Below are 14709 nucleotides of genomic sequence, written 5' to 3'. Positions count from 1 at the left end.
TTCTAGAGATCTGGCATACAATATTGTTCCTATAGGTACCAATACAGCATTGTACTCAAATGTAAGAAGGTAGATCACATGCCGTGTTCTTACAAGGAAGAGAGAGAGAGAAAAAATGAGAGAGGGAGAGAAGGAAATTGGAAGCTGTTGGTTATGTCTATTATATTGACTCCATTGATGGTGTCACAGGTGTTTACATATTTGCAAACTTCTCAAACTGTACACATTAAATATGTACAGTTCTTTGTACCTCAGTAAAGCCATTACAAATCTATCGTGTTAATATTGAGATTTTTGATATTAGCTGAAGTTAAGGTCTAAGCAATTTTTAACACAAGTTTCACTTAATATATAGGATTGTCGTACATATTTGTGGATAATTAGGTAATAGGAAATTATAGATCTGTCTCTTGAAAGGAACTCAATAGAAATGCTTCCAATTAGTAGGAGAAATTCTTTAGAATTAACATAGAAGTGGAAAATAATCTCTTATGACCTTTTTTCTTTTTTCAGGTACTGCGGATCACTTTCACTTTTTTTCAGTTAGAACCCACAAACAACTGTCCACACGAGTTTCTTCAGATTCACGATGGAGATTCCTCTGCAGCACATCAGCTCGGAAGATTCTGTGGCTCCAGCCCCCCTCAGGAGCTCCTCAGTAGTGACAACGCCCTCTATTTTCATCTCTATTCTGAACATTTAAGAAGTGAAAGAGGCTTTACAATAAGATGGGAAACACAGCTACCAGGTAAGTGAAAACATGGAGAGAAATAAAGCAAGCTCTTGAGGCTACATAAATTGTTGATCAGTATTAGACTTTTGGATACGTTAGCTGTTTTGAGATCTTAGTTCTATAATTATTTAAAAAAAAAAAAAAGAAACAAAACCCTAAAATGCAGTGGCCTTCCATTTTGTGTTCAGAAATAATAAAATATAGATGAACTGAAAGAGTTTAAACAGCATGAGTCTTAAAGGGTCCCTTATGACATTACTAAACAGCATTTTTATAATCCCTACTAGTAAATACCACGGGGGTGTTACTGAGGACTCTGCCTCTTCCTTCATTTAGTACTTTTCTTTTTTTTATCTTCATGTCATATGATGATTTGTTCCTTTATGGTTAGCTTGTTTTTGGTGCTCTATTTTTTAAACTTTTTTTACTATGAATTTTTTTTAACATATAAAAAAGTGAGAACAGCACACTGAACCTCCAGTTCATTTATCAATAAATTTGTGAATCTATTTCTGAAATTTCTCATCTTTTCTATTGGTTTATTTATCCTTGTGCCCCATTGGCTTAGTAGTGAAGCTTGAAATCTGGTTGTGTAAAACCTCTAACCTTGTTCTTCAAAATATGCTAGATCCTTACACATGGAACTTGTTAACTTCCCTCAACAATCTGCTGCTTCAATTCAAGTCTTGTTGAATCTATGATGAATTTGGGAAGAAATGACTTCTTAAAAATATTGACCCTGACAATCCATGAACATGGATTATTTCTTTATTTACTTAGTTCTCTTCTAATTTAGCAATGGTTAGTAGATTCCCATGCTTAAGTATGCCACAGCTTTTATTAATTTTTTCCCCTAGCTATTTAATATTTTGTTAAATGATACTGTTTTTCTAAAAAATTTTTTTCATTTGTTGTTAATATATAGAGGTATCCTGTGCATACTTATTTTAAAAATTTGGTTTTGAACCCAGCTGTATTGCTAATTCACTCATCAGTTCTAACCATTTTTCAGTAGAGTCTTTTGGATTTCTATACATACACAGTGATATTATCTGTGAATTTGTTATGCAACCTGTTTTTCTAATTTCTTGCCAGTCTTTGTAACCGTTATTTCTCTTCCTTGACTTATTTCTTTGCTTGGCCCGAATTTCTAATATAACAGTGAATGAAAGTGATGGAGTGAGTATCATTGTCTTGTTCCCAGCCTCATGGGGAAATGTTCAATATTCTGCCTTTAAATGTTGTGTTTTAGCTGTTAAGTTTTTGTAAATAACTTTTATCACATTAAGGAAGTTCACTCTGAATTATTACGGCTGGATAACATATGACACACAAATTTAGCATTGTGGAGCATTAATCATCTTATTATATTTCTGACTTTGTGGACCAGGAATTTGGAAAGGGCTCAGCATGGCAATAATCACTTGACCTCTTAAGCAGTTACAATCAGATATTGGCTGGGACTGTAGTCATCTAAAGGCTCAATGAGGCTGGAAATCCGATATGACTCAGTCATTTGGCTAACAATTGGTGCTGGCCTCTGGATGAGAATTCAACCAGGCTGTTGACTTGAATGCCTACCTGCAGCCCCTCTCCTGTGGTGGTCTTAGTAGTGGAAGGCCCTGTAGTGGAACTTCTTTCCAGCATTGGCTTCTCTCAGAACACGCATTGCAACAGGACCAGGCAGGTACCACCTAACTGTTACTGACCTTTCCTTAGAGGTCATGTTGTGTTATTTCTGCTTTAGTTTTAACTGGCTGAAGCAGTCACAGGAATGCGCTGGAGGCCCAGTGGCTAACAAAGACTGCGTTTTCACTGCTGAGGATGTGGGTGCAGTCCTTAGTTAGAGAACTAAGATCTCACAAGCTGTGTGGTGTGGCCAAAAAAGAAAAAAGAAAAGAAAAAAAAAATTGTTTGAAGCAGTCATAAGCCCACCCATATTCAAGAGGAAGAGCCACAGACCCTACTTCTCCGTGGGAGAAGTGCCAAAGAATTTACGAACATTTTCAGCTATCACCTTTTATTTCTAGCTTATTATGAATGGATGCTAAAACATCAAATACTTTTTCTAAATCTTTTGAGATATGATTTTCTCCTCTGCTTCTGTCATTTTTCCGCTCCCTTCTCTCCTTCTGGGTTTCAAATTACACACAGAGGTTTGGGCTTTGTCTCCTATTTCCTGTTGGTCTGCAGTCTTCCCCTTTGTGTTTTCAGCTTAGGCTTTGGCTAAGGACCCAAGGACACATTTTTTTGGATGCTATTTTCATGCAGCTGCCTTTTCTGTAATACTCTGTTCGCAAGTCCCAGCCACTTTCTTGGCCCAACAATCTGAGTTTCATTTCTTTCACCAGCAAGAATATTGCTGTTTCTGCTCTTTGGGCCCCACTGCCCTGCACTGCAGGTTGAGAAATGCACACAGGGAGTGTTTGATCAAATTCAGTTTTGTTTTTGCAAAAATAATTACGTCAGGAGGTACTTTTCACTTTTCAATGAACTCTTTGTTTATATCTCTATTCTTTTGAGAAGCTCTTCACATTTTAGGGATATTAACTCATTGTATTATATACTATGTTTTCCCTAGATTTCTATTAATATTTTGCTTTGCTTATGGCACTTTATTTTTTTTACTTATATGATAATTTTTTAAATACTAAAAAAGCTTTTAAAAAAGCTTTTCTTCCTCTGAGCAACTGAGATGTTTTCTCATTAGAAACAGTGAGAATCATGTAACTAAATTTGTTTTACTTTTGGCCTTGGTAGCGATATTTTTTTTTAATAACCTGCATAGTTATGTGAATTCCACAACTTGTATATGTGAAATGTCACTTTATTTTACTTTTTTTCTAATTTATATTTACTCTAGTCTAGATTTATATCTAGATTTCTGTTTGTTTTTTTTTTTTTTCCTATTTTTATAGTAACATGCAATAGCCACCACAGATGATATGCAATTTTAGGGGGTTAGTAGGATATAGTGGAGGTGAGATGGTGGCGTGAGTGTCAGAAAGCTGGATGCCATTCTTCCCCAACTCCATTCCTGGGAGGGTGGTTCAACCACCCATAGATATGTGAATTTCTTCATTTATAAAATCAATGGTCTGTATCTCAGGGTTAAGACTGCTAATCTTTTCAAATGAAAATTATGTAGCACTGAACTTTTCTAATGTATAAAATGACCTCGTTTGTTGAAAGACTTAGAGGCTGACAGAAGTTCCAGAAATTTTTAAGAGTTAATGCATAAAAGGGAAGCGTAGGGATAAATTAGGAGATTGGGATTAACAGATATACCCTACTATGTATAAAATAGATAAACAATAAGGACCTACTGTTAAAGCCAGGGAACTATATTCAATATCTTGTAACAACTTATAATGGAAAAAAATCTGAAAAAGAGTGTGTGTATATATATATATATATATTTTTTTTTTTTTTTTTTTTCTGAATCACTTTGCTGTATACCTGAAATTAACATTGTAAATCAACTTTACTTTAATAGAGTTAAGGTACAGGAATTATTCTCTTTCAAAGTGAAAAAATAAATCTGTCATCCCATTATTCATCACTCAGACAGTTCAGCACTGCATTTTAAATCGTATCACCACGAGATGGCTAATAAGCATGGAGCTTGATACACGGGTGATTCATTTATTTATCTATCGGTACTCCTGGTTTTATAACTTTATAAAACTGGAAAACAGAAAGTCATGCTTAATTTATGAGGGTGTCCAAAACTGCACCTTGTTATTTATACAAAGCCTTTCTTCTTGCAGTAAGGGCTATGATAATTCTACATGAATTATAAGTTGCATACAAATGTAAAGTTATTTTTTCCTCTTATTTCAGAGTGCGGAGGTATGCTGACTGGAACTTATGGTTCTATTAAGTCTCCAGGGTATCCTGGAAAGTATCCTCCAGGAAGAGATTGTGTCTGGAGGGTGATAACTAGTCCTGACCTCCTGATCACATTTACGTTTGGGACCTTGAGCCTGGAGCACCATGATGACTGTAGCAAAGATTATCTTGAGGTAGACCATTGTATTTATTTATTTATTAGTTTTGCTGCGCTGGATCTTCATTATTGTGTGCCGGCTTTCTCTAGTTGCGGAGAGCTGGGGCTACTCCTTGTCGTGGTGCATGGGCTCCTCATTGCGGTGGCTTCTCTCCTTGTGAAGCAGGGGCTCTGGAGCACGGACTCAGTAGTTGTGGCACAGAGGCTCCTGGCACAGTTGCTCCCTGGCGTGTGGGGTCTTCCTGGACCAGGGATTGAATCTGTTTCCCACGTTGGAAGGCAGATTCTTATCCACCGCACCACCAGAGAAGTCCAACAATTGGATTTAGATGGAATTTATCATGATATGATTAGAACTCAGGGAACCATTATTAACGATGCCCTTGGATGACCAAAATTTGTTAGCTTCAATAGGTAGCCGATGGACATCTAGATCTTGTAACTCCCTGTTTTGTCAGCAGTGAAAGTGTGGCGTCCTAACCATTGGACCGCCGGGGAATTCTCGGAAACACTCCATTCTTAGCTGTGCCAGCTTGTTGTTTCTTATGGGTTCCATTTAAATGTGGGAAACAGACTGCCCTGCCTTCCCCTGTCATTTCCCAGAAGCCCAGTTTCTTCCCATGGGAATAGCAGATTTTATGAAATCAACACCGAGGAACGGCTGTCTTCTCCATAGCAGATTCAAATCTTCAGTTGTCTGCTATAAACTGCCAAGGTGTTTCACAAGTTGACTCTAGGGTTCCATGAAGAAAAGTAACCTAATAGCAATTGTGTTTGGATTGCTGAAGGGTGTGCCTCACTGGCTGTATCGATATTGTCACTGGGAAGAAAGAAGTCATCCTCTGTCCCTCCAGTTTATCATTAGTAAAAGATTAAAATATGAAAGAGGAAACATGTGCCATTTGTTATATTCAAATGCTATAAGCATGTAGGTCTATCAAAAACATGGCTCTGTATTTGTAAACTTAAAAGATCATTGAGAAGATTGAATTCATATGTTGTTCCCATCTTGTTTACCACCATAAGTCTCTGAGTCCCTTGCAGCAGTGATAAAAGATAGTATGGTTTCCCAAGTCCATTAGAGAAGAATGGAGCATAATGGAATTACTGATAAAAATGGAAGTGTATGGCTGTCAGACAGGAATCTCCATGAGCTGAAGTCATTAGTAATTTAGCAAGTGTAATGGATTTGAAACCTTTGGGAATAACTGGAAAATCTCGGCAAGATAATCCTGTAGATGTTGACATTAAAGTAAAATTTTTTGAAGTTAATTTCAATATATTCTATTAATATCAAATTAGAGACAGTTTTTTCATTCCTACATGTTAATTCCTGGATATGCATGTAATGGAAAAGACCAATCATTCCAATAATATTGAAATGCCTCTCATTTCTCAAGAATATTTCAAGGAACTAGTTAAATTACTGGAATAAAGTAATGCTGCCCTATAACTTCGCTACCGGTAGAACAAATAATTTGAGTGGACAAAATTAATCATATTAAAATATGATTTCGTTCATTGGTGCCCTGGTATTCTATGCAGTACAGAATTTGCAATTACAACAGGATCATAGAATGGCTGGCATGATTATTTAACAGATTAAAACCCAGCCAGTAAAAAGATTTGCTAAGGTCAGTCATCATTAGTGCAGTACTTAATTACTATTAAAATTTCACTTTTTAAATTCACAAAACGGTTTTTATGTTGCATCTAAGAAGAATTGATGCTTTTGAACTGTGGTGTTGGAGAAGACTCTTGAGGGTCCCTTGGACGTCAAGGAGATCCAACCAGTCCATTCTGAAGGAGATCAGCCCTGGGATTTCTTTGGAAGGAATGATGCTAAAGCTGAAACTCCAGTACTTTGGCCACCTCATGCAAAGAGTTGACTCATTGGAAAAGACTCTGATGCTGGGAGGGATTGGGGGCAGGAGGAGAAGGGGACGACAGAGGGTGAGATGGCTGGATGGCATCACCGACTCGATGGACCTGAGTTTGAGTGAACTCCGGGAGTCGGTGATGGACAGGGAGGCCTGGCGTGCTGCAATTCATGGGGTTGCAAAGAGTCGGACACGACTGAGCGACTGAACTGAACTGAACTGAATCTCACATTACTTCCTTTCCCATTTCTGATCCTCCTAAGTATTTAGACCAAGCTGTGCATCAGTGGATATTGCTGGCATTCCTTCCTCTTCTGTTTTCTTTGCCTATATTCATTTCTTCTTCTCGATCATTAGGAATTTATCATTTCAAAACGAACATCTGGAGAGTTCCCTGGCATCTGAGTGGTTAGGACCTGGTGCTTTTGTTGCAGAGGGTTCATCCCTGGTTCAGGAACTAAGATCCCACAAGCTGCACGGCATAACCATAAATGAATGAATGAACAATTAAAAGAAACCAAACACTTGGGGTTGGGGGAAACCTAGGAAAGAAAATAATGAAAAATTTTCATGAGACACATTCAGAGTATACATTTAGCCTCAGAGTTAAAATTCAGAGCAAATGTAAGGCATCTGAATGATGGGAGGAGATTACCCTTCCCCGAACCCCAACTGTGTGGTGGATTCACAGGTAACAGGAGAACCTCCCAGAGCCATCACTTAAAAGACAAGTTTTCTAAAGTTAATGTACAAAATGGCTAGGCTTGTTAAAATCTGACCACGTTGAACATAATGACTCCTCCTCTTGTTTTAGATTCGAGATGGTCCTTTGCATCAGGACCCTGTTCTTGGGAAATTCTGCACCACTCTCTCTGCACCCCCACTCCAGACTACGGGTCCCTTTGCCAGGATTCATTTCCATTCTGACAACGAGATTAATGACCAAGGGTTTCTTATCACCTACTTAACATCACCTTGTAAGTACCTTGATGACTAGGAGCTTAATATCAACTTGAAGGACAGTGCTTTGCTCATAGCTGTTCTGTATTTTACTGTGGGGCTGAGGATGACTTACTCATACTGATTATGTGTATTTATAAATATTTCTTTCATTGCTACAAATTTCTTTGTTTTCCTAGTGTTCTATTATTAATGCTATAATACTCCTTAGCCCCTAAATTCGGGGATCCACTTATGGTAAATATGTGTGAGGCCCCTAAAATTAAATAATTCATACATTAGTTCCTTAGCTGTTATTGGGTGTGTTGTTGGGAGAAACAAAAGGGAAATGCAGTCTCTCTTGAGATATGTCAGATTTATAGCTATTTTATCTTTAACTTGCATTGCTACCTTAAAGCAAACCAACCAAAAAAAAAAAAACAGTGAAATGCTCCATCATTTTATTTTTTATTTTAGGTCTGTAGAGGATTTTGTTCTTCACATACATCATTGTGCCCTGATGAGAATTCACAAGAGAAACACCTTTTAAGTCTCAATATCAGGAAAGATAACAAGAAAAATCTTTTCACTAGTCTTCTTTCCTCATTTATTTTGGCTTCAGGCTGAATCTGCTGCTGACTTTCTGTAATTTCTGTAGCCCATACCTGTTTTCTGTGCGTAACAACTTCCCCCCCACCCCCGACCATATCTTGCTATTCTGTATTCATTATTCCTTTAATCCGTTTCATTTTTCTAGTTACATATTTTATTTTGTTACATATGTTATATAAACTGCCTCAAATCTCTTTGGCATGCAGGAAAGCATAAATGCATTTGAAAAGCAATTTATCTAAGAGGATGTTAGATTGAAAGTTAGATCACACATTTCTATAGCTATTTCTTTAGGCTGTCCCACAAATACATGTCAAGCTGAAAAATCTTGTAATGAAAAGTGTAAGTCTGTTCAGGGTGAATAGAGTGGGAGTATGATGGTATGTATGTGTGTATAATTTTTAAAAATTGTGTCTCATGCCTGGGAGCTGGAGGAATGTCTGTCTGCGTGACCTTTCCCTTCTCTTCTGTGCTGTCTTTAGCGGACCTACAATGTGGAGGGAACTACACAGACCCAGAGGGTCTTCTCTTTGCCGACTTGTCTGGACCTTTCATGCACGACAGACAATGCATCTACACCATAAAGCAGCCCCCGGGAGAGCAAATACAGGTCAACTTCACCGTCGTGGAGCTGGAAGGCCAAAGTGGCTGTTCTCATAGTTACATTGAGGTAAGCTTTGCTACTGAGTGACCCTTAGATAATGTTTGTCAACATTTTTTTATATTCTGTAGAGCCGAGGTCTTCAAATGGTTGTTGGGTCTACGGCGCCCAGATCACCTGGATGGTCTGGATGTTAGGTAGTATAAACCTGTGTCCTGTCCCAGACTTCCTGAATCAGTACCTCTAGGGAATCAGCTCAGCAATCTGTGCTTTCACAGATTCCCCTGCCCCCCAACCCAGCCAGCTGATTTTGTTGCAGGCTAAGGTCTAACAACACCTGTTCTAGAGAATATGAAAGAATTTTGCCAAAAATAGATCTACAGATGGTGAAACAGGAGATGGGTAATAGAATAGCAAAGGACAAAAATGAAAGCTGAGACTAGAAATTCATAGTAGTGCTACATTACAAGCTATTAAGTGTTAGTCACTCAGTCATGTCTGACACTTTGTGACCCCATGGACTGTAGCCCAGCAGGCTCCTCTGTCCATGGAATTCTCCAGATAAGAATACAGGAGTGGGTAGCCATTCCCTTCTCTAAGGGATTTTCCTGACCCAGGGATCAAACCTGGGTTTCCTGCATTGCAGGCAGATTCTTTACTGTCTGAGCCACCAGGGAAGCCCACAAGCTTCTAAACTGAGCCCTAATAACCAGGGTGAATGACAATGAGTAAAACGAATAGCATTTACTAATAGGATACAGAATTCAGAGATTGTACAGGACAGTTTTACATGGGAGGGAACTCACCCTAGAAGAGTAAAAGGATTTGCCTGGGTGAGCTAGATAGTCAGTGGCAGAGAGTTAACTTAAAGCATTGAATAATCTTTGTTTTAGAGATTTTTTTTTCTTCATCAGTTCTGCTTGCCCTCCTACTGAAAATTTTAACTCTGATTTAAATGTGTGTAATGGATGTAATAAGAAGACTATCTGAGACAAAAAGGCAGCTTTTGTTTGCCTCGTCTGGTATTTCACTGGTCAAGCCACAAATTAAAGTGTTGAGTAAGAGAAACAAAATACTTTTTGTTGGGTACAATCATTTTCAATAAACTTAGGGAGGCACTGACAATTATGTTTGCCCATGTAAGTTAGACCAATTCATTTTTCCAGGAAAAACCCAAGTAACCTCTTACCTTCTTCCCTCCTCCACATGTAGAGAGAGGAAGCATAGACTTCTAGCATAAGATCTGGACTTAACTCAATAATGAACAAGTACATTGACAATGAAACCACAGTAATATATTTTAAATCTAGAAGTTTTAAACTCAGATGGTAAATGTGTATATTCATTCAGTTTATGTTTTCTAAAGTCCCTCATAAAGTACATCAGAGTTTTTCATTATGAAGCAATTTTAGGCATTGTTATATAAATAAAAACTAAATTTCCAACATCTTTTTTTTTTTTAATTGAAGAATAGTAAAAATAGTTCACACTTAGAGAGTACTTACTGTGCTAGATACCCTTACTCCCTGGGGGAAACTTTCTGCAACTGTGATTATCTTCCCAGTTGTGGGCCACCTACCTGGTGTTATGGGTCTTGACTATATTGCATCTCTGCCATTCCTGCCGTCTCATTATGGTTCCTTATTTACATATTTAGTTGGGAATCTCTTCTGCTAGTCTTCAGGTTGTTCTCATTGATAGCTGCTCTGTAAATACTTGTAAATTTGGTGTCTCCATCGGAGGAACTGAGCTCTGGGTCTTTCTATTCCACCATCTCCACCCAACACTCTAAGTTCTTATTTTCGTTCAGTCCTGTGATGACTGTATACTGAAACTGGTAGTTGCTCAGTTGTGTCCAACTCTGCAACCCCATGGATTGGAGCCTGCCAATCTCCTCTATTCATGGAATTCTCCAGGTAAGAATACTGGAGTGGGTAGCCATTCCCTTTTCCAGGTGGACTGAATCCAGGTCTCCTGCATTGCAGGCAGATTCTTTACCATTTGAGCCACTAGTGAAGCCTTGGACAATTCTTTATCTACATACTTGAGTTCCTACTTCTGTAAGATGCCCTACCTTTCCTCCTACACTTTATAAGGATAAATCAAGGAAATAAATAAAAAAAGAAGCTTGAAGAATTAAAAACATTACAAATGCAAGTCTTTCTCAGGTCAAATTTCTGCCTCCTGCCTAGAATGCATTAGTTCAGAGACATCGGATGAGAACCTTTCATAGTTGGCCACTGAAGTATCAACATTCTAATGTGCACTAATAACCACAGAGTCTTGATCAAATGTCCCTCAAGGGTTATTGATGGAAAAAATAAAAGAACTTTGTTATCAGAAGGACAGGTCATATACAGTGATTTGAATAATTGAATAGACTTTTCTATATAACCTTGACTGTCCTACAGAAATACAGCCAATTGATTTATAGAAATTTAGCACCAGCAGGGTCTCAGAAGTCATTTAATAAAAATCCTTAATTTTACAAATGAGAAAATTGAGATCACAAAGGTCAAATTCTGGTTATTGTTGGAACAGGATTTAGCTGTACCTACATGTAGTAGTCTAGATAGATGTATACTGACTTAGATCAAAGTTCTGACCTTTAATCATATCTACCTACTGGGAAAATTTGTGAACTAAGCCCTTTTAGGAAAAGTATATCCAACACTTTTCATATGCTTTAGACAGTGGGTAAAGTGATACTGGAACCAAATTCAAATGACATTATTATGACTCAATATATCATTCTCCTCAATGTTGGTTTTAGTTTTAAAAAGTGTTTAAAATGACATGTTTAATCAAAGGAATAAACAAAGAAGTGTAGTATTTAAGGTACATTGCTGGTTTGGAAGAAGGATGATTTTGCCATTTATTAACTCTATTTGTATGAGAGAGAAGGACTCCCCCCCCAACATTTTAGAAAGGATGAAGAACAGAAAGGTAATTCTAGATAGGTGTGGGAGAATGATTATAGGAACTCTTCTTTTGAGTGGGAATAGATGCTGGGAAAGATTGAAGGCAGGAGAAGAAGGGGACAACAGAGGATGAGATGGTTGGATGGCATCACCGATTCAATGGACATAAGTTTGAGTAAACTCTGGGAGTTGGTGATGGACAGAGAGGCCTGGCAGGCTGCAGTTCATGGGGTCGCAAAGAGTCAGACACGACTGAGTGAACTAAACTAAACTGAGATATATTTCTAAGAATCCCAAATCTTCTCATTTATAACTCCAGATGTCTTGTTGCCATGTGAATATGTCCTTTAAATGTAGATTAAAATGTCAATCTCTAGTATGTCTCTTTCACATGTAGTGTGGTTTGGAAAGACTTTGTGTTCAGTAAGAAAGCTCCATAAACATTTATTTGAGAATAAAATTTAACTGCAAAGGATCATAAATGTGGTATTGCCACATTCAGTGTAGCATATCTTTCTTCTTTTTTAAACAAGAAACATACATTTATATTTTAATTCTTGAACTTATATCACTTCTCAGCTAAAGTTTCCACTTCTAAAAATGTATATTGCCCACAGGTGATGTGGCTTGTAACAAAAGAATAAGTACAGCAAGAATAGACCAACTGTTGTCCGCCTGTTTTGTTAAGAGAGCTTTTAAATTGTAGAGACTAGTTCAACAAATGTGAAGAACTATCTTTCCAGAATAAAAAGCAGCACCTAATTAATATTCCATAAGTGATGTAAGTCATCAGAACTCTGAGTGAAGGACACATAAGGTAGTAATGAAAGTTTAATTTTAATCCCAGAGAATCAAGTACTAGGCTGAATAATAATCTCAGAAGCTTGTGTGATGCTGCCAGCAGGGCTTGAAATGGGGTATGAAAGGAAATGAATACAGCTGTTCCCCTCACTAGATCTCCTTGACCCATCCCACATCGTCTGTTCCCTCCCCACCAAGACAGGAAAGGGAGCAGGAGGAGAGGGGCCTTCTGGGGAAACAGGAGGCTTCTGGGGAAGTTGTTCCTTCTTAGAAGAAGAAAGAAAAACAAAAACAAACTATGATTAATAAGACAGGGAGAAGTAAGTAACACTAAATTTGGCTTCTGAAATCTAAGGCATGTGTACCCATTCTACAAGTATCACTAATTGACAGATTAATCATATTTTAGACCTCTTGCCAATCCCAGAAAATTCACAATGCAGAAATTGTACATCTCTTTATAATGAGAAGCAAGTAGAAATAACTGTTAAAAAATTTAAATGTCCGACTTCTTGAAAACCTATAAACACTCTCCTGAGTAATTACTGGGTTAAGGAAGGAAATAGAAAGTGAAATGAAAGACAATGTAGAAAGTAAAAAGAAAGTGCTACAAATCAAAGCCAGATAAAATCTCTAAGATTTTAAAGAAAGAATAAAATTAATGGGGAAGGGGGAAGCACAGTCAGCTGGAAGACTGAAGACCGGTCTTCCCTCTGAACCTCTCATCACCTCCTACCTCCCTCCTTCCTCTCCTCCACTCCCATTGCTCCCGGCTGGGCCCTGCACAGATCTCCCCACTCCCCACAGGTCTTGGGATGACTTCAGATTCACAAAGGACCTCTTTTTACTCTTTGTCAGACAGCAGAGCTGTTCAGCTCCAGCCTCAGAATTGGGTGAGGGAGGTCTGTGACTTCCCGTCTGCCTCAGTTCACTGGGCACCCTCAAGGGGATGTGTTGGTCAGAGCCTCATGACTGTGATGATTTACAGAAAAGTCCTTAAGGACATAAACCCAAAAGACAGAGAAAGAGTAAGACCTCTGACAAATGAAGCTGGAATGCGGCTGCAGCAAGCAGATACACCAGAGTAGCATGTTTTCTAGTGAAGCACAGGTTGAAATCAATTTTAGTTCAAAGAAGTGTCTTTCCAGAGATGGCAGAAAGAAAGAAGACATCGGGCGATGTCCAGTAACTTGCATTCTTATCATATTGGATTTGGAGTTTTGGCAGAGACTAGAAACATTTGGCTAGTTTCTTAGCATTTTTGTTGTCAGCACAGTTTTTCCAAAATTGCTTTGTCATCCTGATGCCTTTTAATGAAGTGATAAAATATGCTTTTGTTCAGGTGAAAACAGTTCTACCCATTGGCACGGTGGGAGCCAGGGAATAGACTGAGATGGTAGAACCACCTAGGTTTGGAGTTTCAAGGGATTGTATGGCATAAATCCTTCCTGTGTGTAGAGGAGTTGTGTGCTCATGTGGAGATCACAAACCCCACGGAACTAGTGAGATGGAGAGCAGTGAGTGAGAAGAGGAGCTATGGAAATCAAGATCATCAGGAAAACTCCAGGGGCTTTCCTGGTGACTCAGTGGTAAAGAATTCTCCTGCCAATGAAGGAGATGTGGGTTAGATCCCTGATTCAGAAATATCCCACATGCCACAGAGCGATAAGCCAATGAGCCACAACTATTGCGCCTGTGCTCTAGAGCCTGGGAACCGCAACTAGTGAGCCCACGTGTCCTAGAGCCTGTGCTCCACAACAAGAAAAGCCGCTTCCATGAGGTGCCTGTCCACCGCAACTAGAGAGTAGCCCCTGCTTGCAACAACTAGAGAAAGCCCAGATGCATCAACAAAGGCCCAGCACACTCACTAATAAGAAAGGAAGGAAGGAAGAGAAAGAAAAAGAAAGAAAGCTCCAAATTATTGGAGCACATCAAGAGGATGGCTAGCGCTCTCTGATATAAATGGAACAATATTGCATGGAAACATGAGAAAGGACTTTGACTCTCTGTTTCACTAAAGGCAAGATATTTAACATCAGTTAAACTCAGCTTCTTCATCCATAATAGAAACAGTAAGACTACTCTTTAAAGAATAATTAGAAGAGGTCATTCACCCACTTATCTATTCATTCTCTGCATGGTTAATCAAACAAAGTTCATGCCAGGTTCTGTGTTGGGGATGGGTGTATAAAGCACAGAGATATTAAACATGC

At 38.5% G+C, this 14709-nt stretch overlaps 1 protein-coding gene across 3 annotated transcripts in view; it reads left to right on the top strand.

Moving 5' to 3' along the window:
* Positions 1 to 14709, top strand: part of CUBN (cubilin) — a 290799-nt gene that overhangs the window by 53928 nt on the left and 222162 nt on the right. For all 3 annotated transcript variants that reach the window (XM_070800876.1, XM_070800875.1, XM_070800877.1), the window contains exons 14-17: positions 514 to 748; positions 4577 to 4758; positions 7437 to 7599; positions 8656 to 8843. In XM_070800876.1, the coding sequence (XP_070656977.1) occupies positions 514 to 748; positions 4577 to 4758; positions 7437 to 7599; positions 8656 to 8843 (768 nt within the window). The remainder of the gene's footprint in view (positions 1 to 513; positions 749 to 4576; positions 4759 to 7436; positions 7600 to 8655; positions 8844 to 14709) is intronic.

The sequence above is a fragment of the Bos indicus genome, chromosome 13 (genome assembly GCF_029378745.1).
Source record: "Bos indicus isolate NIAB-ARS_2022 breed Sahiwal x Tharparkar chromosome 13, NIAB-ARS_B.indTharparkar_mat_pri_1.0, whole genome shotgun sequence".
Lineage (NCBI taxonomy): Eukaryota > Metazoa > Chordata > Mammalia > Artiodactyla > Bovidae > Bos > Bos indicus.
The sequence above is the reverse complement of the archived record's forward strand: the minus strand, read 5'-3'. Positions and strand labels throughout refer to the sequence as shown.